General features: G+C 39.7%; 1 protein-coding gene and 1 pseudogene across 5 annotated transcripts in view; one reads left to right on the top strand and one right to left on the bottom strand.

The window, feature by feature from the left end:
• Positions 1-208: 208 nt before the first annotated feature.
• Positions 209-27,405, bottom strand: part of TUBD1 (tubulin, delta 1) — a 35,335-nt gene continuing 8,138 nt past the window's right edge. Inside the window, exons 2-9 of one of the 5 annotated variants that reach the window (XM_006899443.1) lie at positions 26,342-26,489; positions 25,332-25,548; positions 23,483-23,714; positions 14,880-15,051; positions 13,991-13,997; positions 6,071-6,197; positions 1,782-1,965; positions 209-357 (exon numbers count right to left, since the gene is read on the bottom strand). In XM_006899443.1, the coding sequence (XP_006899505.1) occupies positions 255-357; positions 1,782-1,965; positions 6,071-6,197; positions 13,991-13,997; positions 14,880-15,051; positions 23,483-23,714; positions 25,332-25,548; positions 26,342-26,489 (1,190 nt within the window). In that variant the 3' untranslated portion in view covers positions 209-254. Of the gene's footprint in view, positions 361-1,781; positions 1,966-6,060; positions 6,212-13,990; positions 13,998-14,879; positions 15,052-23,482; positions 23,715-25,331; positions 25,549-26,341; positions 26,490-27,405 lie in introns of all 5 variants that reach the window. The other 4 variants (XM_006899444.1, XM_006899445.1, XM_006899446.1 and 1 more) reach the window with 4 other exon arrangements.
• Positions 7,303-8,003, top strand: LOC102868748 (annotated as a pseudogene).

Genomic DNA, 27,405 nt, shown 5'->3' on the forward strand with positions numbered 1-27,405 from the left:
TCTTGTATATCATGTTTACTGGCACTAAAGGTTCCCCTGACCCCAGCTCAAAGTTTCTTCTTTAAAATGAAATAGAAGTAAACGTTTTCAATGAAAACATGCTCGTCTATATTTAAAGGATTTTCTTTCTTTTCTTTGAGTATAACATACAAAATAAAATCAGTATTCCACTCTGTTGATTTAAGAGATACAATGGAAAATTTCATAGAAACAGTAGTTTGAAAATGCTTGTCCAAAATTACTTTTGTTCAAGATCACAGGTTACAGTAACTGGCAATAACCTGCTCCAACAATGTGAAACCGTCCAAGAAATCTTCTTCTTCAATTCCAAATTTTGTGTATTGATGAACATAGGCTCTAGTGAAAAAACAGAAATGTACAAATAGCTCAACTCAGTAACTCTTAAAATCAAACAACAAGGAGCCCTTTTCCAGCCCATGAGTAGTTTAAAAGTGTAGAATATCTTAGGGTCTTATAGTTGTTTCATTGTTTACTCCAAAGATTAGCCAACTTTCTAAGTTTGTCCAGCTTTCTTCCTGTTCTCTTAGTGTCTAAAACAGACACAATGAGAGGCACTTTCTAAGGGATGGTGGGGTCTTTTATCTAAGGCTTGGAACTGTGCTTAATGTGGTGAAGACTTCCTAGTGATTTTCACACAGAACTTATTTGGTATATATGTCACGATGGTTCTTCCAACCCTTCTTTCAAATTTATTATCAGTAGCATTATCGGTTAAATGTTGTTATGTACCACCTAGTTGGAACTGACAGATGACTCTCTAGTGGGTTTTCAAAGGCAGTAAATTTCTCAGGAGATGACCCTTCTTTCTCCTGTGGAGCATGTAGTGGGTTCAAATTGTGTGTTTTTGAGTTAGCAATGCAGTTCTTACTGCTAAGCCGCCAGAGATACCCATTAGGATGGTTCTACCATTTAATGAGAATGGGGAAAGCAGGAGGCCAGGAAGCGTGCATGGAGGATGGTGAGCGCTTGGCAACCTCAGCTAACCAACGTAGAGGCCCACCCAGTCATTAGAGGAATTTTGTTTTGAAAATGAATTGTGGTGCAGATCAAGAAACCCAATAAAACATTTCTTAGCATTACGTTGAACTTACCAGATTCCTTTCTCAGCAAGATGAGCAGGTTTCCTACACTCCTAAGAATCTTCTTTTTGGAAAACTATCTTATTGTCCTTGTCTTATAATTAAATTTCTGCTCTAATTTCAGGTGTTTTAGAGATTACACATTTAATCAACCCTCCTATTACTAAAGGGAGTTAATGCTGGTAAAATGTTGTGCAGCCAACCCAAACGTTTAAATCCACCAGCTTCTCCATGGGAAAATGATGGGTGATCTCCTCCCATGTGATTTACGACCTCTGAAAACCTGCTGGAGGGTCAAGTAGGGGTCAGTCCCAACTTGATAGTTCACAACATCGAACCATGTGCCTCAGGCTTACAGTGCAGCTTCTTGCCACTAGGCCACCATGGCTCAACAACAACTACTACTACTAACGTATAATAATCAGTAATAATGCCAATCACTGGGGATTTACCTGTCAGGGACTGTGCTAAGTATTTCCACATATTTATCTCGTTTCATTCTCACCATCTACTCTCTCAGTGAGGACCCACATATGGAGGTGGAAATGTAGCCTAAGCAACGCTCATGGAGTCACACATCAAGAGGGCACCACGCTAACTCCACATCCTGCCTCATGTTTAATTCTGTATTCTATTGTCTGCCTAAACTTGAAACAGTTTGTAGACCAGTATTTTACTTACTTTGAAGCAAACATATTCCACGCTTTGCCCACAATCCTATCAAGTGGCTTTACTAAGAACTGGCTATTGCTGACCAGTGTTGCAGACTTTTCGTATCTGTTGAAAGCTCGCTGAGTTTTCCACATGTTAAAAGCATGAGCAGGTTTTAACCAGGAAGTATAGATAGCTGGATCTTTAAATCCTCCTACAGTGAAAACAAAACAAATTATTCTTTGAATCATAAATTATTTATTTTGAAAAACAAGAGACAAATATTTCCTCGTCTAATTATTCTGATATCTCTTTGGTTTTTACTTTTCAAATTACCTTTTTCCCAATAGAAAGCATGCTAAGTTGCAATCAACTTTTTCTGAGAAAGATATTCTCAGCATTCCTGGAGGTGTGGATGGAAAGACAAATGAGAAAATTTCCATTTAGAAAGAGAGTAAAGCCAAACAGACTGAAGAGAAATCAGGAGAATCTGAGATGGGATCTTTTACGTGACAATTTCATGACAGGAGGGAGCATCTAGGAAAGATGAAGATAACGAAAATGATGGATCAGATACCAGCCTGTTTCCATGAAAAGGGAATCAGACACAGGAAGTTATGTAGGAAAGAAAACATTTAATTGCTCTCTTTATCCTAGAAAAATATTTAATATGCTGAAAGCTGGAGAATTATAACAGATACCATTTATAAGAAAACAAAAAGATTTCTTACTTTTTTTAAAAAAAATTATTATTTTGTGTGTGTGTACTGTCATATTGGATCTGACTGGTACAGGAGGAGATTGTGCCTCCTTCTCCAGCAAAGCATCTGATGGATTAAAAAGGATTTCTTACTTTTTATCAGCTTTGGTTATATCCTTTTTTTTCACATTAAACTTTGTTACTACTGTTTTCAAACTTTGTGTAATTTTTAGCATTGCTCCTCTAAACATTTTGTAAACATAAATATATCTACTTGTCTAAAATACTAAAATGATCCATCATTACAAATTTACATAGGGATTATGGAGGTTGATGTCTTATTTTAATATCACCAATGTTTCTAGAAATGGCAATACTAATTCTTAAGTAAAATGAATAATTTCAAGTTTACAAAAACTAGCTTTATACTGCTTTTGGATTAATGACTTATGTTCAATGCTGGGGTGGAGGATCTGTAATAATTCACACCATTCAGAAAAATATTAAGAAGGGAGCTCTCGTGGCCTAGTGGCAAGAGCTGTGCTGCAATCCAGAAGGCGCACGATTTGAATCCACCAGATGCTCCGCTGGAGAAAGAAGGGCAATCTCCTCCTCTGCCAGTCGGATCTGATTTGGCAATACACAACAAGAAAAAAAATATTACTAAAAACAAAAAGAAAAATATGAAGAATGATAAATTCACCTAAACTGCTGAAACGCCCGCACCCAGAGTGACTGCTATGAATAGTTTAACTATCCTTGTGTATGTAATTTTATCTACCAGCTCTTCTAAAACCTGCAATTCTCATTCACAAGTATGTTAGGAGTGATCTCTGGTGATACAGTCTGTGAGGAGTTGTACTGCAAATCCAAAGACAGTACCTCTCTGATGGCTCAAATCCACCACCAGCTCTTTATGAAAAAGACGGGCAATATCCTCCTTTGTAATTTATAGCCTCCAAAAATAACATCACCAGATATGCGCTGCCCCCAATTCCATGGTAGAGGGAGATTTCAGTATGCTGGGAACTTCTTTCCATATCAATGAATATTACTCATCTCAAAGGTTCCTTACTAAGGTGCGTGATACAGGCCATGGTCTTTGCAATTACTTGCTATGCATCATAAAGCTGGACAAAGACTAGGGATGACAGGAGAGTTGATGCCTTTAAGCTGTGGTGCTGGAGAAGAGTATTGAATATACCATGGACTGCTGGGAGAACAAACAACATCCTTGAGAGGGTGAGACCAGGCTGCTTCTTGGAGGCAAGGATTCTGAAGCTCTGTTTGACATATTTTGGGCATGTTGCAAGGAGGGACCATTTCTTGGAGAAGGAGTACTGCATGAAAGGGTGGAGGACCAGCACAAGAGAAGAAGAACCTCGATGAGATGGATTGATTCAGTGACTAGGGTAATGAGGGTAGGTGTGTCAGAGACAATAAGATTGGCAAAGGATAGAGCAGGGTTTAGGGCTTTTGTACCTAAGGTTGGTATGAGTCACAGGTGACTCGACCACACATAACAACAACAACAACAAGGTTCCTTATATGAATATAGGGAGCTCTGGTGGCACAGCTGTAGTCAGTAGGAAACTGTGCCAAGCTAAAGGCCATGTTTCTCTGGCAGATGGAATCTGCCAGCAGCTCCAACAGAGGAAGATGGGCAGTCACCATCCATTAAAATTTAGAGTCTCCAAAATGTGATAGAAGGTCATCTTCGGGGTGGAACTGCCTCAGATGAAGGCAGTGAGTTAACTGGCTAATGAAATGGAGCCCTGATGGCACAGCATGTTAACTGTTGCACTGCTACCTGAAAGGTTGGTGGTTTGAATCTACCAGCTACTCTTTGGGAGAAAGCTGGGTAGTTTCCTCCTGTGAAAATGTATACCCTCAGAAGTCTGATGGAGAGTCATAATGAACTGGAATTGAATCAGTCGCGGTAGATTTGGCTAATAAAGGTTGAGGATCTTTTCATGGCCATTTGGGTATCATTTTAGGTGAGATGTCAATTCACATTTTTGCAAATTTTTAAAATTTGGTTGGTTGTCTTTCTTGCTAAACTGTAGGAGTTCTTTGTGTATTCCAGATAGTAAACCTTTAACCAATATGTTGAAAAATTTTTCTCAGTCTGAAGGTTGTCTCATCACTTTTCTGATAACATCCTTTGTCATACAGGGAGTAATGCCTTTTCAACTTCCCAACAATTCTGCAAAGGCGTTCTGTTGGCTTAGTGGTAAGGAACTGCGCTGCCAAACAAAAGTATGTGGTTCGAATCCACCAGCTGCTCTGTAGGAGAAAGATGAACAATCTCCTACTGTGTGATTTGTTATTGTTACTATGTGCCATCGAGTCACCTAAGACACATAGCCACTCTATGTACAACAATACTATCCTGAGCCAGTCTCATTGACTCTGATACTACTTTCCCCATTGCCCTAGTTACTTTATCAATCCATCTCATCCGAGGTCTTCCTTTCTTGCGCTGTCCCTCCCTACTTCCAAGCATGATATCTTTCTCCAAGGACTGGTCCCTCCTGGCCACATGGCCAAAGTATATGAGATGGAGCTTCAAAATCTTTGCCAAGGAGAAACTTGGTTTCATTCTCTCCAAGACAGACCTGCTTGTTTTCTTTTTCCTTTCCTTTTTTTTTTTTTTTTTTTTGCAAGCTAAAGAAGCTTTATTAAGAGGGATCCTGGACAAGATTCCTTGGTCTAGAGAGAGAGAGAGAGACCAGAAGAAAACCGCCGACCGCCAACCTGCTTGTTTTCTTGGCAGTTCATGGTATGTTCAATACTCTTTTCAAGCACAACTCAACAGCATCAATTCTTCGGTCATCCTTGGTCATTGTACAGCTCTCTGATGCATAACTAGTAACTGCAAAGACCATAGCCTGGCTTAGGCACACCTTAGACTGACATCATTGTTCGATAGCACTTTGGAGAGGTCTCTGACAGCTGACTTCTCCAGTGCACCTCGTCCTTTGATTTCCTGAAGGCTGTGCTATTTACCGCCTCTGGAGGGTCAGTTACAGGTAGGTTCAGAATCGACAGTACACAACAACAATTTCACAAGAAAACGCTGTCGCAGGGACCACCTGTTGTTGTTATGTGCCACTGAGTCATCTCCTGAGTCATGTGCACTATGTACAACAGCTCTGAAGCCTGCCCTGTCCTGAGCTAGTCTCACTGACTCCAACAGAACCTTCCACTTGTAACTGAACTCCTAGATTCCTTTCCAGCTAGGGACAGCATACACATACTTTAGTCCCTGTCAATGGGAGACAAGTGCAAGCATGGCATGTGACTTTAGAAGAAAGGAGTACACTGTCTTTTCTAGTTCTTAAGGATTTGATGGTTGGAGTGTATGCGGGTGTCTTGAGCTATCAGGGTGAAGCCACCAGGTTAGCCACTGGGCAACCCGATGTTCAGAGGAAAGAAATCTCATCCTGTTTAAATGACTTCTGTTTGGTTTTCAGTCACATAACACCTGACACAATGGTTTTACTCAATCCCCCATTAAAATGCACAGTTATTATTATTCTTTCCTTAGGAATAAACTTACTCACGGATCCTTTGTCATCACCATCTATGTAAAATGTGCATCTTAATGTTTGCTTACCCAGATCTGCATTTTGTACATCTTTCCCACGAAGGATGACCAAATTAGCAACGGATGTGTTAAAATGAAGCTCCTTATTGGAAGACTCTTTGCCAAGGGCAGGAAGTCCTGACAAAGGAGGTCGAACCTGCCAGTTGATTCCTACCAAAAACAAAAAAAAAAAAGAGTGAAAGGAGAAGATTATAAATTACTTCGAGCAAGAGGAGAACAGTATCTTGTGGTATGTGCATTTTATAGAAATTCGTATTGATTGGTGACAGTCATTCAAACACCTCAGTTCTCATAATGGTATGACACGTTGTTGTTTTGTGATGCTGGGTCAGAGCTGACCCCTACTGGGTTTTCAGAGGCAGTCCATCACATGGAAGACTGCTCATCTTTCTCCCAGGAAGCAGCTGGTGGATGTGAGCTGCATATTTTTGCGCTGGCAGCTCAACTTTACCATTAAGCCACCAGAGCTTCTTGATGGTATAATACAGTCATCATGAAACGTTAGTGGATGTGGTACATGCATGTGATAGAATTCTACTCAGCAATAAAAGCTATCTACTGACGTGCTGCAATCCCCAAAGGATACAGTTTGAATCCACAAGCTGTTCAGCAGGAGAAGGACGGTCAATCATCCTCCGTGTGATTAACTCTCTCTGAAAACCAACTGGAGGGCCAGTTCCGCTTCAACAACACTCAACCGGTCAGTTCAAACTCATCAGCACACAATAAAAACAACTGATATGTTCAACAGATACTAGGTGAAACAAGCAAGACTCCAAAGACTACACACTTCATATAATTCCACTCATATAACATTCTAGAGAAGGTTAAAAGTATAGCGATAAATATCAGATCCATGGCTGCTAAGGACTGAAAGTGGAAGGAAGAGATTGGCTACAAAAGTTTATGAAGAACCTTTTTGGATGATGGAAATAGTCTGTTAACTGAGGGTGATAAATACACACTGTATAAGGTTGTCACAATGTGTAGAACTATGCTACAGTGTCCTGGTGGTAAGAAGCTGTGGGGCAATCCCAAAGGTACAGTTTGATTCCACCAGCTGCTTTGGGGAAGGACACACAATCTCCTTTCCAGTGATTTACTTCCTCTGAAAATTAACTGGAGGGTCAGCTAGGGTCAGTTATGACTCAATGGCAAACAACAAACTCCTAAAAAGGATTAGTTTTACTTTATGTACCTTAACAAAAAAAAATATTAAAAATATTATGAGGAGGAGGAAGATGGGGGCAACCTAAGTAGCTGCTCAAGGGATGAGGCCAGCCTGGCCTGGGGGCCTGAGGAGCTCACCCCTGACTGGGAAGGTCGGGAAGTGTCCACAGGGACCACAATTATGGCTGTGCAGTTCGATGGGGGCCTAGTTCTGGGAGCCGATTCCAGAACCACCTCGGGGTCCTACATCACTAACCGAGTGACTGACAAGCTGACCCCCAGACATGACCGGATAGTCTGCTGCAGCTCTAGCTCAGCAGCTGATATGCAGGCAGTAGCCTGCTTGGCTTCCACAGCATCAAACTGAGTGAGCCTTCACGGGTACACATGGCAGCCAGCCTCTTTAGGGAGATGTGCTACAGATACCAGGAAGACCTGAGGATGGGAATCATCACTGCAGGCTGGGACCCCCAAAGAGGAGGGCAGGTGTACTCAGTGTCCATGTGGGTATGATGGTAAGGAAGTCCTTTGCCACTGGAGTTTCTGGGGCTCCTATATCTTTGGCTATATTGATGCTACCTACCGGGAAGGCATGACTGAGGAAGAGTGTCTGCACTTCACTGCCAATGCTCTTGCTTTGGTCACGGAGCAGGATGGCTCCAGTGGAGGAGTGATCCGCCTGGCAGCAATTGCAGAATCAGGGGTAGAGTGGCGGGTACTCTTGGGAGACCAGATCCCCAAATTCGCCATTGTCACTGTACCTGCCTCCTAAATCTCTGTACTCTGATATAATTAAAGACACTATACTGACTGAAAATGCAATAAACAGTTTTGTCAAAGAAAAGCCAAATAATGAAGTACAGAAAGACAAAGCAAAACTAGAACTAAAAGTTTACTAGTCATGAAGATTTTTTTTTTCCCCAGCCTGGGAAAATTATCTTTGGGAACAACGTATCTGACAAAGGTCTAACCTCTAAAATATAACTTCAACTCAACAACAAAAAGAGACATAATCTTCTCTGGGTTCTGCTGTAGCCCAGACCATTTTTTTTCCTATTGTGGGTTTTGGTTTTTCCACCCCTCAAAAAAGTGATTTTATTTGATGTAGCCAAATCTTAATAAAGAAAAAATATCCATCAACAGTCTCAGTTAAAAAAAAATAATCTAATTTAGAAATTGGCAATAGACACTTCACCAAAGATAACATTATAAAGACCAACAAATACATTTGAAAAATATTGATCACCTCAACAAGAAAAAGAGACATACTCCAATTAAAAAAATGGGCAAAGGACATGAAAAAGCACAGTTCAGTGGGTGGTAGGAGGCAGGTAAGTGGATGGGAAAAATCTGGTCAAAAATACATGATTGATGAGCAAGGTCCAATGGTGATTAATTTTATAAAACATAATGTATAAGAATGATTGTATGAAACACAATTGAATGAAGAACAGTGTGAAACAGTATATATGAACTTTGTTAGCAAACCAAGAAAAAAACCCCTACAAACAAAACAACACTTCACCAAAGATCTTCATACGGCCAACAAATACATGAAGAAATGCTCAAGATTATTAGATGTCAGAGACATTCAAATAAAAACAACAAGATATCATCTCATTCCAGTACAGGTCAATAAGACATCAATGAACTCATTCTCCCTCTTGTTAGGACATGTGAAAAAAGATATTGCCAATGTGATAATAAATGGGTTCAATCTTTGCACAGAATAGTATGATACCATATAAAAACAAAACACACTGCCATCAAATCAGAACCAACTCACAGCTGAAATTCCTTTAGGTTTCTGAAGCTGTAAATCACATGAGAAGGGACTCTCCATCTTTCTCTTGAGGCGTCAGGATGGATTTGAACCACCAGAGAAGCAACACCTTTGGGTTAGCAGGGAAACTTTATACAGACTAAGCCACTAAAGCTTCGGGTAACATATAAATATGTATGTTTACCATAAATATATAAAGAGTTTAATGTACAGAGATGAAATATAAATACGTTGTTGTTATGTGCTGTTGAGTCAGAACTAACTCCTAGCTGACCCTCCAGCAGGTTTTCAGAGGCAGTAAAATGCATGGGGTGAGACTGCCCATCCTTCTCATTCGGCGCAGCTTGTTGATTCTGTGTATGCCTTTGTCTGGGTTGCAGCACAGTTCCTTACCACGAGGCTCCAGATTCCCCTTATAAACATGTAGAAAATTTAATATAAACATATTGCTCTTATGTGGCCTCGACTTGGAACCAACTTATAGCTGATTCTCCAACAGGTTTTCAGAGGTTGTAAACAGCATAGGAGGAAACTGCCCATCTTTCTTCCACTGAGCAACTGGTACATTAGAACTGCCTGCCTTTGAGTCAGCTGCACAACTGCTTATAGTTACAAAACTATTTGTATCACTCAACCTGGGAAGTATCATCAACATACAATAACAAACAACTTACTGCCATCGAGTTGGAACCAACTCAAAGCTGACTCTTCACTGGGTTTTCAGAGAGTATAAATCACACAGGAGGATACTGCCCACCCTTCCTCCTTGGAGCAGCTGATGGATTCTAATTCTCTGCCTCTAGGCTGGCAGCACAACTCCCTACCCACTAAGCCACCATAAACACATTGTTGTTGTTATGTTCCATCAAGTTACCTGCAACTCATTATATATATATAAAATATATTAATTTATGGATATTTATATATTTATATACATATAATAATGGAAGTAGGAGTGGAATCTACTTCCTAAACAACTTGCCTCTGGGAACTCTATGAACTTTGATAAATGTTGATAGTTGTAGAGGGTCTTTGGGCCTTTTGTTCATAGTGTCGCTGTGAGTCGTGCTCCACTTGAAGGCAATCAACAACAAACAACATACTTGTAATACATAGCTGTTGTGTAGAGTCAGACCAACCCATAGCTGACCCTCCAACAGGTTTTCAGAGTCAGTAAATAGCACAAGAAGAAACTGTCTATCTTTCTACTGCAGAGCTGCTGGTGGATTTGAACCGTGTGTGTTTGGGCCTGTAGCAATTTCTTACCACTAGGCCACCAAAGCTCCCTATTAAATCATATATACTATGTGCATGTAATAGAAGATTTTTCTAGTTCCTAAGATTATTGAAATTGGATAGGGCAGGGCTCAGATCAAATGTGCACAGGGTTTCTATGAGTCACAGACAACTCAATGCCACATAATGACAACAACAAAGATTACTGAGTATTTTCTTCTGCCCTAACAATTCTAGATGAACTTTAGGTTATAGTATATATTGTGTTCTAATACTAAGATTGACCAATGAAAATGTGGTGGGCATTATTTTGAGTTCTACAGACATTAACATACTGATAATCCTATATACATTTTGAGTCACCAGTATGTGGCTGGAATCCAGGTGGGGAGTATTCTGAAGCAGCCTGACTCTACAGAGGTTTTGACTTCTGGTTCTGGTGAGACTCCAGGTGCATTACTAGTCATTGGCTGTGAGTTGATTATATTCGGCCTCCTATTTAAAAAGGCACTTAGTCACCAGTATAGGGCTGGAGTCCAAGTGGGGAGCATTCTGAAGCAGCCTGACTCTACAGAGGTCTGTCAATTTGCTGAACAGAGGGAACTCGCAGTTGCTATGATGCTAAACACTGTGACACTGATGTGTCAAATGCGATAATGGCTACTCATGGTGGACAGGGTTTGGTGGAGCTCTTCAGTTAAAAGAAGCTCGGAAGCAGGAGTCGCATCCACATCTGAAATAGCTTGCCTCCAGAAACTCTATGAATTTGGAGAAACGATTAAAGTTATACAGGTGTTCAGGTCTTTTGTTCATAGGGTCACTATGAGTTATCTATGACTCCATGGCACTTAACAACAACCATAACAACAATTGTGTGTCTCTCTCTCCATATATATAAATATATATATATTCATATTTATTTATTTTTTGTATATATGAAAGAATGAGAGCTTTGGTGACTTAATGGTAAGGAGCTGTGCTGCCAACCCAAAAGCATGCTGTTCAAATCCACCAGTCGCTCTGTGGGAGAAAGACAGGCAATCTCCTCCCATGTGATTTACCACCTCTGAAAACCTGTTAATGGATCAGCTATAAACTACTTCTGACTCGACAGCACATAACAACAATAATAAATGAAAGAAATCTGGTGGTGCAAGAGTTATGTATTTGGCTACTAATCAAAATTATGATTGGAACCCACTCAGCAGTTTCCCAAGAGAAAGACCTGGCAATTGGCTCCCATAAAGATTACAGCCAACAAAACCCTCTGGGACAATTCCTCTGTTACACTGGGCTGCTAATTCAGAATCAATTTGGCATCACTGAACAACATAATCAAACACTCACACAGGAAAACATTTACATGTTCAACGACCTCCCTGTAACTGTGAAGAACTATTAACACTTTAAAGCTGAGTATAAGAAAATGAACTAAACAAATTGTGGTTTATTGACCAAAAAGAGCTAAGAGGAGCATGCCTCACACTACCCTGAGGAATACTATGTTCCTTGAGATGTTAACAGGTATGGCTAGAAAAACAGATACCGCATCTCAGTCAGGAAGTACTACTTTAAAGAGTGAACACTGTACTCATCTTTAAACTTCTGCATTATACATTCATAAGATTCTGGCACAATCTTGCTTGCTGAAACGGAAGAAGATCTGAATCCTTCCCTGTCCTGAGCCAATCTCTCCAACTTTGACACACCAACCCCCATCACCCCAGTTATTGTATAATCCATCTCATCCAGGGTCTCCCTCTCCTGAGCTGTCTGTCCACCCTTCTAAGCATGATGTCCTTCTCCAAGAACCGATCTCTCCTGGCCATATGCCCAAAGTAAGTGAGGCAGAGCTTCAAAATCCTAGCCTCCAAGGAGAGACTTGGTTTCACCCTCTCCAAGAAAGACCTATTTGTTTTCTTGGCAGTCCATGGTATGTTCTAGACTGTTCTCCAGCACTACAACTCGAAGGTACCTATTCTTCTTCTGTCATTCTTAGTTATTGTTCAACTCTCTGAAGCATAACAAGTAATTGAGAAAACCATGGCCTGGATTAGGTGCACCTTTGTATCTAGACTGACATCGTTGCTATTCAGCACTCTGCAACAGTCCATGACAGCAGATTTTCCCAGTGCAATCTGTCTTTTGATTTCCTGACTGCTCATGTTAAGAGCTGATTGCGGATCCAGGTAAGCTGCAATTGCTAACAACCTCAATCTCTTCTCCACCTATTATGGTGCTACCAATTGGCAGGTCTTCTTCAGTTTCAGCAAGCAAGAATGTGTCATCTGCATATCATAGGTTGTTAATGAGTTACTACAATCTTGATGCCACATTCAATCTTGATGCCATTTTTAGATCAATCTTGAAATACAATATTGTGAGTGACAGGATAATATCCATACGCATACAAGGAAAACCTGTTAAAACCACTATCATTCAAATTTATGCACTTACAACTAGAGCCAAAGAGGAGGAAATAGATTTCTATCAACTGTTGCAGTCAGAAATTGATTGAACATATAAGTAACCAAGATGCATTAATAATAATGGGTGATTGGAATGCCAAAGTTGGGAACCAGAAAGAAGGATCAGCGGTCAGAAAATATGGACTTGGTGACAGAAATGAGGCTGGGGATAGAATGATAGAATTCTGTATAATCCATTATTTATTTATAGCAAATACCTTTTATAAGAGACATAAACACAGATTATACACATAGATTTCACCTGATGGGATGCACATGAGTCAGACTGATTACATCTGTGGAAGGAACCGTTGGAGAAGATCAATATCAGCAGTAAAAACTAGCCCAGGTGCTGATTGTGGAACAGACCATCAAGTACTCATATGAATTTAAAAACCAACTCAGGAATAGGTTTGAGGCCTGAACACTAATGAATGAATACCAGCTGAACTGTGGGAAGATATCAAGAATATCATTCATGAAGGATGCAAAAAGTTATTACAAAGAAGGAAGAAGAAAAGATCAGATTGGATGTCAGAAGAGATTCTGAATATTGCACTAGAGCGACAAGAAGCCAAAGCAAAGGGAAGAAATCATTGTTTTAGAGACATGGAAATCAAAACACAATGAGATACGACTTCACACTCACCAGGATAGTTACTATCAGAAAATAAGAGATGTTAAAGAAAAAAGAAAATAAGAGATGCTAAAAAAGAAAATAAGAGATGCTGTTGGAGATGTGAGAAACTGTAACCCTTATCCACTGTTGCGGTGGACAACAGTTTCCTTCCCGATGAAGCTATTAAAAGACATAGTCCATCAAAATAAGGAAATAAAGGGGGGTAGGTCTGAAACCCAGGAAATGGAATTTAATACAGAATGAGGCAAATAGTGATGCTATGGTCAGTTATTTATCAGACCTGGTGAGAATTCTACAAGAGTTTGCTGGACATAACAGAATACCTGAAGAGTTTAAATATTTTGAGAAGATTTTTTTTTACAAAATTTAAGTGTAGATTAAGAGAAGAAACATAGACTATTATTCTAATAAATATACATTTTCAAAAACCCACAGGGAAAACCCATCAAACTCACTGCTATCTAGTCATCAGTGACTCACGTCTATTCAGAAGCCTCCAGGAGATTTCCAGGGGCTGTAAATCACACAGGAGGAGATTGCCCATTTTTCGCCTGTGCAGCTGCTGACAGATTCGAACCACCAGAGAGATGCTGCCTTGGGAGTTAGCAACACAGCTCCCTAAACCAAGAGACATTCCTACTAGAAAAATTAATTATGATATAACCTGGACACATAGTCCATGCTTCAACTGTGCATATTTACATTATCAAAACTATATAAATGATGGATAACAAAAAAAAATATTGGAAGAATGGAATAGAGATGGCTGTATGTGTTTAAGGTATATAAAACAATTCTGAGGGAGCTCTGGTGGCCTAGTGGCAAGAAGCTGCACTGCAATCCCAGAGGTGCACGGTTCAAATCCACCTTCTCTGCTGGAGAAGGAGGGGCAATCTTCTCCTGTACCAGTCAGATCTGATTTGACGGTACACACACACACACAAAATAAACAAAACAAAACAAACCCCCAATACAATCCACTTTAGGTAGGCAATGGATAATATCCAAAATTAAAAAGTAAAACAAGTAACAGCATAAGCAAGAGACTTAGAAATAGGAAGGCAAATTCCAGAAGAAATAGCTACAACTGGTAAAAATAGCTTCAGCTGGGAATAGGGAATGTAAAACAAGAGACTGCTGTTTTCCCTGTTACAAGTGCATTATTGTACAACATACTGTACAATTACTTGACTTTTTTAAAAAATGAAGATATAGTTTACAGACAGGGCATGTATGAGTTTCAACTGCTTGCTTTCCCCCTCCCCGTACTATATTGTTCATTAATTACTGTGACTGAAAATGAAATTTTAAAAAAATGTTATACTCATGCAATTATTTTTTTTGTTTTAAATGAAACTGTGCAGTTGACTAAGAAGCCCTCCTGGGCTGCTTTGGTGAAGTTTTGCAGGAACTCCCTACCCAGAAGAAAGACTACTATTCTAACCAGCCCAAGATAGTTTTTACTGAGAACTCCAAGGAAGGCATTTTTCCCAGCTTGTGGGCTGTATATTTTTAAAATACCCATTACCTTCTTCCATTTTTGCATTAGAAATGAGCATCTGTCTTAAATGCTTGAGGAGGCCAGCCCAAGTAAACGTGCTGTATGCCAGAGAATTCTCAGATATTTGAGGAATGTTACGCACACCCAGCATCTTGAATTCAGGATGGGGAACTAAATTCTCCATTAAGTCTCCTGTTTAAAAAGAAAATATAATAAAATAGAGAGATCTGAATGAAATCTTTTTATTCCAGGTTGTCATTGTTGGCTTATACATAACATGATTTCTGGATCAAATTTATTTTCTCCTATAAAGTCAGAATTGCTTATGTTTGAAAATATAAATACACCACTCCTCACTTATTGACATGGCTAAGTTCCAGAGATCAGGCCATTATGTGAAAACCAGCAGTGTGTGAAAGTGGAAAATGACACCATCACTGCATAACTTCCAGATTACATAACTACGTAAGTGTCAAACCAATCTGAGAATCACAGACCAGTTAAACTGACACATAACCTTAATCATCATGGTCAGTGTTACTTGTGCCTCACACATTAACAGTCTTTACTAGTAAACGTATGTCATTCAATATATACAACACATGAACTAGAAAGACAGTAGATTTCTTACTATTGTTGCAAATGCAAAATGTTGAATACTAAGTTAGTTGATAAGAAAAGAGAACATGTAGCATTTTAGAGACAAATGCTATTACATATCACATATTTGCTTCATTTTAGCACTTTAGTATTAAGGGGAAAATACACATTTGCAAAAAAAGAAACAAGAGTTGAAAAGCTGAGTGACAAGAAATTTGAACAATTACTTAGTTAAATAATAGGAGAACAAAGTAAGTACAAAAGCTGAAATGCTTTTCTTATCATCCTGTGGTCACCAAATGTTCACTTAGGAATTTTTATAATTTTTTCCCCATATTTTCTATGGCTAAATGATCAAAACCTGTTAATGTGAATTTGTGATTCCTGAGAACAGAAATCTATCTTTCACAATTAGATTTGCAATGAAAAAAGAATTAAAGAATGGCTCATTTGCTGTGCATTCAAAGCTCTCTTACACATTTATAAAAATAACAAGAGGAGTGAGAAAATATTTTAAAGTAACATGAAATATCCACTTTATGATAACACTGAGTACAAAATTCTATGTCTTCATGAAAAGTAAGTTTTAACATGAATATCTACAAAGTGCACTAGAACTGAACATATGCTAGGAGCGTTTCTTGAGACCCTAATAATCTTTTAAAAGTTTCCTAGTGTTGAATTCTATTGCATAATACAAAGAAATAAACAACATTCAGCAAATAATTCCCGAACATTAATGCACAAATTTAAAAATCAAGAAAGGTGTGGGTCAGGGCTAAATCCTTTCTCCATATCTATTCAGTCTGCATACTAAGCAAATCATTCAAGAAACTAGACTTAAGATTCTGACATCAAGATTGGAGGAAGACTCATCAACAATTTGCATTATGCAGATGACACACCTTGCTTGCTGAAAATGAGTGGGACTTGAGGCACTTGCTGAAAAAAGATCAAGGACTACTGTTTTCAATATGGATTACTTATCAACATCAAGAAGACAAAAATCTCCACCACCAGGCCACATCATGACAGATGGAGAAAAGATGTACACTGTCAATGATTTCATTTTACTTGGATCCAAAATCAGCATCACCCTTGGTACCAGCAGTCAGGAGATGTATATAGCACTGGGAAAGTCTGCTGTTAGAGACCACTCCAAAGTACTGAAGAGCAATGACGTCAGTTTAAAGACTAAAGTTTTTCCAATCACTTGCTATGCATCTGAGAGCTGGACAATGAATAAGGATGACAGAGGGGGAATTGATGCCTTTGAGTTGTCGTGTTGGAAAAGAGTACTGCATGGACTCATGGACTCCCAAAAGAACAGAGATGTCTTGGAGAATGTGCAGCCAGAGGGCTCTTTGGAGGCAAAGATGGTGAAACTTTGTCTCACATACTGTGGGCATGTTAAGAGAGGCTATTCCTTAGTGAAGGACATCATGCTTGGAAAGATGGAGGGTCAGCAAAGGAGGGGGAAGACCCTCAGCGAGATGGACTGACAGAGAGGCTGCATCAATGGGCTCTCAAGGGTGTTGGGGGTAAGAAGGATGGTACCGTTTAGGACAGGGCTCAGATCTGTTGTTCATGTGGTTGGTATGAGTCATCCGCAACTCGATGGCACTTAATGACATCGATGCATGAATTAGTAGTTGTTGCATCTTTCTCTCATTTTTTTTAAAATTTATTTTATTATTGTGTGTGTGTGTACTGTCAGATCAGATCTGACTGGTACAGGAGGAGATTGCCCCTCCCTCTCCAGCAGAGCATCTGGTGGATTTGAACGGCGCGCTTCTGGGATTGCAGTGTAGCCACTAGGCCTCTTTCTCTCCTTTCTAATTTTGACTACTTCCATTGCAACCATCCTTTGACCTCATTGGAGCCCTAATCCATAAATCTTTTGCCTTCTCAATTCATCAGCCTATCATTTTCCCCCCACTTTCTTCTCTATTAAAGTGGAAAATCATAGATTCAATTACACTCCTTAAACAGGATTTGCCATGGAAAGATACTTCAAGGAGGTAACAATAGCTAAGATTTGAAAGTTGTAAAGGAAAATGGCTCACAAAAGAATATTCTAGAAGCAACGAACAGGAAGGTAGAGGACCAATGGTGCAAATGAGCAGAGTTATATGAGAAAGAATGCAGCGCCTAATATTTCTGAAGAGTGGCTCTGATGGCACTGTGGTTAAAGCATTTGGATGCTATTTAAATGGTTGCCGGCTCAAATCCTGAACGTTTAGAGAAAGATAAGGAAATATGTTTTCATAAACATTTATAGCCTTGGAAACTTTATGAGGCAATTCTATTCTATACTACATAGGGTCACTATGGGTTCAAGTATATCAGAAATGATATGGATGGCACAGGATAGGACAGGGTTCAGATCCATTCACAGTGTCACTATGAGTTGTAGTTGATTTGATGGCACCTAGCAACAACTTGAAAAAAAATCCACACACTAGCAGTGGGCTGGAACATTTCTGAACAGAGGGAGAATGGGAAGAGCAATGGGGAAATCGGCCTTGCCATGTTACTAGAAGAATGAAGATTAATCTCAGTAATTAGATCGTTGACATTCCAGAAAATGTCCACAGCACTCTCTGAAGGGAACCACAGTTGGTGTGAAGAGCCCTAGAGGGAGCCCCCGCAGGAGGCCTTTAATCACATCAATGAAGAACTCATTCTCCTTAGAAAGAAATAAAATATACATATAAAGGCTTCACTGTACTGACAAACTGTGGGGAAACAGAAAGGGACTGGCTATTGTTGACAGTATCTGTAGTCACTGTAGCCATATACAGAACATGATGGCATTACCCTGGGATTATATTACAAGAGAAGGTCTGTGTATTCTCATTTCCCTACCAACATCATCATGCAGGAGAGCAGGTCTCTTGTTGAAATGTTAAGTCCTGAAGTGGAAAATACATTTGTAGGGTTTGAGTGAGGTGAAAGGTTGCTTGTTCAATATTGCAAGCCCAGAAATATGAGTTAATTCTTGAAGGAAATGACACTAACTTGTATTAAATTCAACTGTTTTAATTCAGTAAGGAAGAGAGTTAAAATAAGGATGTGCAAAATGTTTTTAATGGTATCTATGTCTCTGAAAAAAAGGAATTGTTCAATAGGCTCCTGAGTAATATCTAAGAGGTTTCCAGCTATGGAACTGAGGCCAGATGATTCCTATGACCTATTGGTGATAATTAAATCCGTTAATTTGAGGAGAGAGAGAGAGAAGGAGGGAGGGAGAGAAAAGAATATATAGAGAAAAAGAATTTGAAGATCGATCCTATAGGCCTCATTGAAGGAATTCTACACTTTATAGTAAGAAATCTGAACCTAAGGTTTTTAACTAGAGAAACTGAGAAACTGAAACACATAGTTACAAAGTTGGAGGTATATACACACTGGCTTGGAATAACAAGCTACTTTGTAACTTGCATCTAAATATTACTTCTAGTACTATATTATTACTCAGAGACTGGGGTAATGGGGTAGGTGTGTTGGAGACAGTGAGATTGTCACAGTTTAGAACAGGGTTTAGAGCTGTTATACATAGTGTTGCTGTGAGTTGCAGGGGACTTGACAGCACAAAACAACAACTATATTATTATGTTAAAGATGTTCTAGTGTATCTGAAAGTGTTTCTTTAATTTTTTTATGTAAAGAGAGGGATACTAAAATAAGATGAATGTTTAACTAAAGTTAGATACGAAATGTGTTAACTGTTCCAACTTCCATACAAATTCAACTTAAATACAGATTTCGGAATGGAACTCACAGGAAATCTGGGAACTTCATTTTTTATTGCATATGATTTGTACTTCTTCAGTAAGTATTTGTGTACCTGTTACTTTTAAAGGAAAACACACTTTGAAAGGAGTAAAGGTAATATAAATAAATAAAAAAGAGACTCAAGAATGCCACAGGAATTCAGAGAAAAGAAGGGCTTTTTTCTGGTTAAAGAAAATTTCATGGGGAAAAAAAATCATCCTTTGAATTGGATCCTCAGGGTGAGTAAGATTTCAGGGAAGAAGAGAAGAACTCTGAAAGAGAGGGAACACTGAGCAAAGGAACAGGGATAGAAAAATACTACTTGAAGACAAGCAGTTGAGATCCGATGAAAGGTAGGCGGTAGTGGTGGTTGTTCGGTGTTGTAAAGTCTTGTACAACTCATAGTGACCCATTAACAACAGATCTGAATCCTGCCCGATCCTACGCCATCCTTATCCTCCCTGACACACCTGAGCCTATTGCCACAGTCACTGTTATTAATCCATCTCATTCCTCTCCTTTGCTGACCCTCCACCCTTCCAAGCACAATATGCCTCTTCAACAAATAACCTCTCCTATCAACATTCCCAAAGTCTGTGAGATGAAGTGTCACCATCCTTGCCTCCATGGAGCATTCTGGCTGTACTTCCTCCAAGACATATATTTGTTCTCAATTTGCTGTCCTGGGGTAGTTTGTGGGTTGCTGTGATGCTGGAAGCAACGCCACTAGTATTTCAAAAGCCAGTAGTGTCATTCATGGTGGAGAGATTTTAGCAGAGTTCCAAGATTCAGACAGACTAGAAGCAGAAATGGCTATTCACTTCTGAAATCACAGGCCTTCAAAAACCCTATGAACAACAGATATAAGTGCACACTCATGCAAAAAAGACTGTCATGGATTGACTCATGTCTCTCACATTTATTTGGCTGTCCATGGTTCTCAGTGATTTGCATGTAAAAAACATAATGTGGCAGTTATGGAAGATCCAATATGATGTGATCCCCCAATCAGTTCTAGAGAGAGGGCTGACGGTGGGAAGAAAGAAGAATTTCCTTGGGGTGTAGCCTGTAACATTTTTATCTTGTAAAAAAAAAAAGGCTAGAGAAGCTGAGTGAGGGGGATATCAGGATCACCAAGAAAGAAGGGCCAGGAGTAGAATGCATACTTCAGACCTTGGTTCCTTCTCTAGAAATGTCTCCTCAGCTCAGGGGAAGTCCATGACACAGGGAGAGCTCCAAAGAACCCAGGCCCACAGATGTTGAAAGGAGCCAAGTACCTTTCTCCAGAGTCAAAAGGAAATGGGAAAGATCAGTGTTAAAAATAATGTGTATGAATTTCGTAAGTAAACCAGTATAAAATAAAACTTTCAGAACAAAGGTAGCATAGTGGAGTGGACTTGCGGGGAGGGATTGAATAACAATGAAAGAATATTTTCTTTTACTTTTCAAAAAGAAAAGCGAATTGGAGGGGATGGGTAGGGAGAAAAGTGCAACAATGAATGAATGGAAATTCAAAGTCTCTATAAACTTTCATTAAAATAAATTTAAAATAAAAAAAAAGAGAAAGATTTCCCCTAGAGCAGGCATACTGAATTTGGAATTCTAGTCTCCTAAATGATCAAAATATGAATTTCTATTAAAGTCAGCCACTTATGTTCTCTCTTGTGGTACTACATAGACAGTGGAGGACAGGACAAGGTTCTGCTCTGTTGTTCACAGGGTCACTACTGCCTTTAGTTGATGTGATGGTACCTAACAACAGACAGAAAGAGATGAAGGTGCAAAGTTGCGGGGTAAGGCATTATGGGAGAACAAGGAATGCCAAGCTAAGAAATCCTGACAGATCACACAGGTAACACAGTCCTTAGTTACCCTTCAAGGCTAGAAGTGAGATCACCTCCATGACTCAACTTCTAACAGCAAAGCTCTTGGATGTGCATAAAAGACACAAGATTAGAAGTGTGTTTTGTGGAAGCACATTTGGAGCTTGTGTGCAAGGCGTAAGAGGCAGGTAACAGGGAGAAAAGATTAAGCCTACCTTACTAAACTTCTATTTTTGTGCTTAAAAAAAAAAGGAAATAGAAAGAGGCAAGCTTTGCTTTGTATTCAAAGAGTATCTGAAGAGTATGGCAGGTGTATTAGGAGGTGCTGGGTGGCCTGTGTGGGAGAATAGCAGCAGTACCACCTAGCAGTGCCTCTGGAAACAGGCCTAGCAACTTATCTCTGAAAGGAAACCCTCTGGAGCATTTCTACTCTGCATGCAAGGGTCACCATGAGTCAGTGGGAAAGGACTCAAAACCAACAGCTACATTAGCTGAGAAATACTGAGGCCCTGAGCTAATGTTGCTGAAACAGGAGAGTAAGGCAAGGAAACCAGAGAGATGGCAAAGATGACACTGACAAGTCTGATCATACTGATGAGATGGGAGGACAAGGTGAGACATCTGGGAGAGAGGAATAGAGCACTGGGTGAAAGGAGTTGGTCTTGGTAATAGGTACGAACAAAACAGAAAACCTAACTGATGGCCAACAAGTTAGTTCCACTGTCTACCTGGTTTCTGAGGTATACAGAAGGATACTGTCTACTTTCACCTTCAGAGCTGATGGTGGATTAGAATTGCCGATCTTTTGATTTGCAGCCTGATATGCTACCAGGGCTCCTAGTGATCTGTGAATAAAAAGATAAACTCATCCAAAATGTGCTAAATCTGAAGCAACAAGAAGCAACTATCTGGGGAAGATATTAGAACTTAAATTTACTCATTGCTTTTGAGTAGGAACCAACTTATAGCTAATTCTCTAGTGTGTTTTTGGAGACTGTAGATTGCATAGGAAAAGACTTCCCATCTTACTCCCACTGAGCCGCTGGTGGATTTGACCTTACGGAGTCAGTAACTCTGGGTTAGCAGCAAAGCTTCCTATAAACTAGGCTGGCAGAGCTCCCTTTAGAATTGGTGGTAAGAATTACAGAGTCATTTGCATCTAGATAAGGAGCTCTGATGGTGCAGTCTGGTGAGAGTTGTCCTGCTAAACCAGATGTTATGTCTCTCTGGAGATCTGAATCCACCAGCCCCATCTCAGAGAGAAAGATAGCAATCTCTTCGTGTGCAATTTACAGCCTCAAAAACCCACTGGAGGGTCAGCTAGAAGTCTGTTCCAATTCTACAGCAAAGTGCTGCATACAGATGATCTGAACTGACAGGGTACCATTTGAAGAATAAGAGCTGGAGAAATGAAGTTAGGAAGTAGTCTTAAGTAGCACCCATAAAGATTTCCATTCTTGCAACCCTCTCAGGTAGTTCTACAGGGTTGCTGTAAGTCAGAACTGACTTAACAGCAGGGGGTCAGTTACTGAGGCCAAGAGAAGCCCCTAGATTTGGAGAGTGTAAACTATGGTGAATAAAGAGGACCAAGCTGGGAGATAAGTGGAGAGAAATAGGTGGCAAGGCAAAAGAAAAGGAATATTAAAAAAAGTACAAAGACAACCCATGGAATGAGAGCATTTTGGGAGGGGACATGACAGATCATAAACTAATTAAGAGATTTATATTGAGACTATGGAGTCTCTGGATGGTGCAAATGGTTTAAAACATTCAGCAACTAAGTGAAAGGTAAGGGGTTTGAGTCCACCTAGATGTGCCCTGATAGGTTTGGAAACCTATTTCTGAAAAATGAGTCATTGAAAACTCTGTAGCACTTTGACACAAGTAGGATTGTCATCAGTTGAAACTGACTCAACAGTAACTGGTAAAAATTAAGACTATGTACCTATGAGCTTTAGTCACCCTGCAAGCATGGAAGTGAAATCACCCCTGTGACTTTACTTGCAGCCAAATAACAGACAGCTTGTAAGGTGACTGATAAGAACAGGGAGGAATAGACTCCTAAGAAAAATTAACTTTACAAGATCAGAAGGGCTGCATTTGCCTATGGACAACTGGATATGGGAAACACTGAAGGACAAACAGAAACAGGAAACACAGGACAGAAGTGAGGAGAGTGCTGTTACAACGCAGGGATTATATTCAACATCACATGGAAGACAGATTTGTTCTGTAAACTTTTACTCAAATCTCAAAAAAAGGTTAAAAAAATACAGAATAAAGAACTATTAAAACCTAAAAAGATAAATAGCCCATTTTCTTTTTTTTTTTTTTTAAAAAAAAGGGCAACAGATCTGACTGCAGGTTTTCAGAACACGAGACTGTCTCCCAAATAACAGATGGGAGGATGAGGGGACACGTACCTAAAGGATTTCTTCTGTAGTGAAGTGAGTCTTCTGCAGAGTAGGTAGGCTGGAATATACTTCCCAACTGATGTGCCAGGACTTGATTTATATCACTGAAGGAGATCTGTCTGATGTTCATCAGTTTGGCACAGATCTTATGGATAGTGTCATTTTCTTGGAAAAGGAGAGCATCCGAAGATCGGTACAAGTGAGAAAGAGTCAAAACAGAGTTGTAGTTCTGAACAATAACCTAGAGAGAAAATGGTCAGGAACAAGAAAGGTCGGAGTGAAATGGTGGTTGGGAGCAAAGATTCCAAAGACATCCTGCCTCCTGCCTGAGTTCACATTCTACTGTTATTTTCTGTCTGTGTAACCTTGGACAAGATATTTAATGTCTCTTGTCTTAGTTTTCTGTTATAAAAAATAAACAACCAAAAAATCCTAACCCATTGCCATCATGTCGATGCTGAGTCATGAAGGAAAGATGGAGACAATAATGAGATCAGTCTCTAAGAGCTGAAAAAGTTGCAATAATGCAAGAAAAGCACTTATACACAGGAAGAGTTGAATAAATGTTGGCCATTATTACCACATTTCCTACCTGTAAGAAGCCCAAGTGGCACAGTGATTTGACTAAGCAAAAGGATTGTGGTTTGAACCATGAGGGCCTCCTCAGGAGAAAGATGTGGCAGGTTGCTTTTGTAAAGAGTACAGCTTAGGAAACTGTATGTTGTTGTTGTTGTTATGTGCCATCGAGTCGCCTGCGACTCATAGCGACCCTATGTACAACAGCCCTAAACTCTGCTCTGTCCTGTGCCAATCGCACTGTCTCAGACACTCCCATCCCAATTATCCCAATCACTGAACCTAGGAAACTGTATAGGGCAGGCAAATTCTGTTCTCCAGGCTCACAGTGTCAATCAACTTGATAGCAATGGGTGGGGTTTTCCTTTCTACATTGAGTTCGTACTTCCATTTTATTGATTCTCCTACTAGACAGATCAATAGAAAATTGGCCTATGTACAAATTTCTTCCCCATGGGGAGAAATAAAAATTATTGGAAGGTTGGTAATGGCACCGAGAACCCCAATATGAAGTCATGGTCTCTGCTTTACAATCTGTAGCCAAAAGGAAAAAGCCAGAAGTGGGTTCTTGGGAAAGGTCTGTTGGCCTAGTGGCAAGAAGCTGCAACTACAGTCTCAGAGGTGCACGGTTCAAATCCACCAGATGCTCTGCTGGAGAAGGAGGAACAATCTCCTCCTGTACCAGTCAGAAGTGGGTTCTTGAGAGGAGGGGCACAATTGTCTTCTTTGAAAATTTAAAAACAAAGATACTTTGTTTTTAATTTTTTAAATTAATTTATTTATTTTTCTTTTCAATGAACATCTACAGAGATTTTGGAATTCCATTCATTCATTGTTGCACTTTTCTCCCCGCCGCGCCCCCCCCCCCCCCCCCCCCCCCCCCCCCCCGGTTTGCTCCTCTCCTTGAAAAGCAAAAGAAAAACTCCTTCATTGGTACACAATCCCCCCCGGGACATGCCCCAACCCCACCCCAAATATAATCCACTCTGCAACCCTCATTCCGTACTCTTATGATAAACATAATGCCCTGAAATATAATACTTTTAAACTATTCTCCCCCTCATGGACTTCAAAGCAGTAAACATAATTTATCCAGAAACAAAGATATTTGTATGGAAAAGTTTGAGCAAAATTAAGTGTATTGCACTCATGAAAGTATGTTTTTTAATCACTCTGGAAGCTGTAACTTAACATTTCCAAAGAAGAGAAGTAATTTCCAACCCACATTTATTTCCATTTCAAAGAACATAAAACATAACTTTTTCAATTAATATGTTCATACCTCACCAGTTCCAAAAGGCCATATTATCTGATTCATTTTCAAGGAATTTGGGTACTGATCTTGTAAATTCTGGGTAATAAAGGCTCCCAGTCCTGATCCTGTGCCCCCAGCCATACTCATTATGATGAAAAAGCCACTCAATGAGTCACATTTCTCCACTTCCTTCTGAACTAGGTTCATGATAGATTCTTCATGTCTGGGCCCATGAACAGAGTAACTATGCAATGTGAAAGAGATACATGTAAACAAATTTAAAACTGACCACAGAGATGCAATTAAAAGAGAAAGAGAAACAGCTTTTCAGAGCTGTGCAGGGGAATGAATTCTCATGAAGACTACAAGTACTATGATTAGCAGAATTTAAAATATGATTAATGAGTGAATGATGGCTAGCAGAGTACCCTTACTAGATATAGGAAACACTCTGTTATGGGACATTAATTGAGTTTGAGCCTTCAATTACCATATAGTTCTGCAAGTTTATAGCACAACATAATTATTTGATAATCACAATAACAGTCCTATAGCAGTGGTTCTCAAACTTTTCTGTGCATTAAAATCACCTGGGCACCTTTGGAAAATCCCAGCAGCTTGACTTCATCCAAATAATTATATGAAAATTTCCTGGAGTGAAGCCTAGCTGTTGAGGTTTTCTGAACATCTCAAGGAAATTCTAAAGTGCAGCTGAGTCCTGGAACCACTGCCTTGTAGTACTTTTGTCCAGTAACTGGAATACTAGCCAGATAAAGATAATGTGTTAGCAGTAGGTCAGCTGGCAGCATGACAATGAAAGAAGGTGGAAAGCGTTTCTCCAAAAAGATCCTTGGTTTCATCATTATCTGTGCCTGAAGGACTGACAAAGAGAATGAGTTTCTTCAAACTTTAAATCTCAAAGTAACAATCTCAAGATGGTGTGCTAGGTCTATCAACTGTATGACTGTAACTATATTGTCTGTTAATCAACAATGTAGCTGTAACTAAAATGGCAGATTATGTAGACTTATTCTTACCCATATGCCCAGTTGTTTCCAGAACCTTGTTTTTGACAGAAACATGCATGCTGGCCATATTTCCATCGACCAGGTTGAGTAGCCTTTGATAGTGTTTGGTTGATAACTTTAGGTTCCATATCAACAAGCAGAGCCCGGGCAACTAGAGCTAAAGAAGGACAAAATTAAAAGATATTTCCCATGTCTTATTTGGGTTAATTCAGAGCATAAACTTGTGGGTCTTAAAAAAAAAACAACCCAGCCAAAACTTGTAGATCTAGGAAAAAACAACAACTCCAAATCAGCTATTATCTTACCCTGAAATCCAGGTGGGTAACAGCAGGCCTATGTAAATAAAGTCCAGCATTCTACTAAGCAGGACGAATCAATGTAGCTAAAATAAACCCTTGACCAGTTCTACCAACATCCATTGTGCTTGTAAGGTCCCATATACTGTGCTTGGAATGCAGACAACATCACACCGGCCCCTGAAGGACTTAGGATACAATGGAAAGGACAAAACACATAAGAGGATATCATTTCTAGAGATATAAAATACCACCAGCACAGGTAGTTCAAGACTGTTTTAGAATAAAGAGGAGAAGGAGGAGTAGGAGAAGTGCTGGATGAGGCTGGAATGAAGGGAGTAGTGCCCAGATCTTGGAAGTTTTAGTATAAAGCTTGCACTTCATTTTTCAGGTAATGTGAATTTTTCCCTCAACCAAGGGGAAAATACTCAGATCTGTCTTATTCACAAAGTATGCAGTGTGGAGGACAGATGTAAGAGACACAGACTTCAGACTAGGAAACCCAGGAACAGAACATGAAACAATCCAGGTGAAAAAGGACACGAGCATGAACTACAGGCAATGTTGTTATGTACCGTCTAGTTGGAACCGACTCATAGCTGACCCTCTAGTGAGTTTTCAGAAGCAATAAGTCACATGGTAGGAGACTGTCCTTCTTCCTCCTTCAGAGTAGCTGGCTGATTTGAACTGCCTTGAGTTGCCATTGCAACTCCTTACTACTAAGCCACCAGAGCTCCCCAAGGGCAATGACAGTGAAGATGAACCACTTCATTTATA

This window comes from Elephantulus edwardii, unplaced genomic scaffold, assembly GCF_000299155.1.
Source record: "Elephantulus edwardii isolate Elephantulus edwardi_28Jun2011 unplaced genomic scaffold, EleEdw1.0 scaffold00257, whole genome shotgun sequence".
NCBI classification, from domain to species: Eukaryota; Metazoa; Chordata; class Mammalia; order Macroscelidea; family Macroscelididae; genus Elephantulus; species Elephantulus edwardii.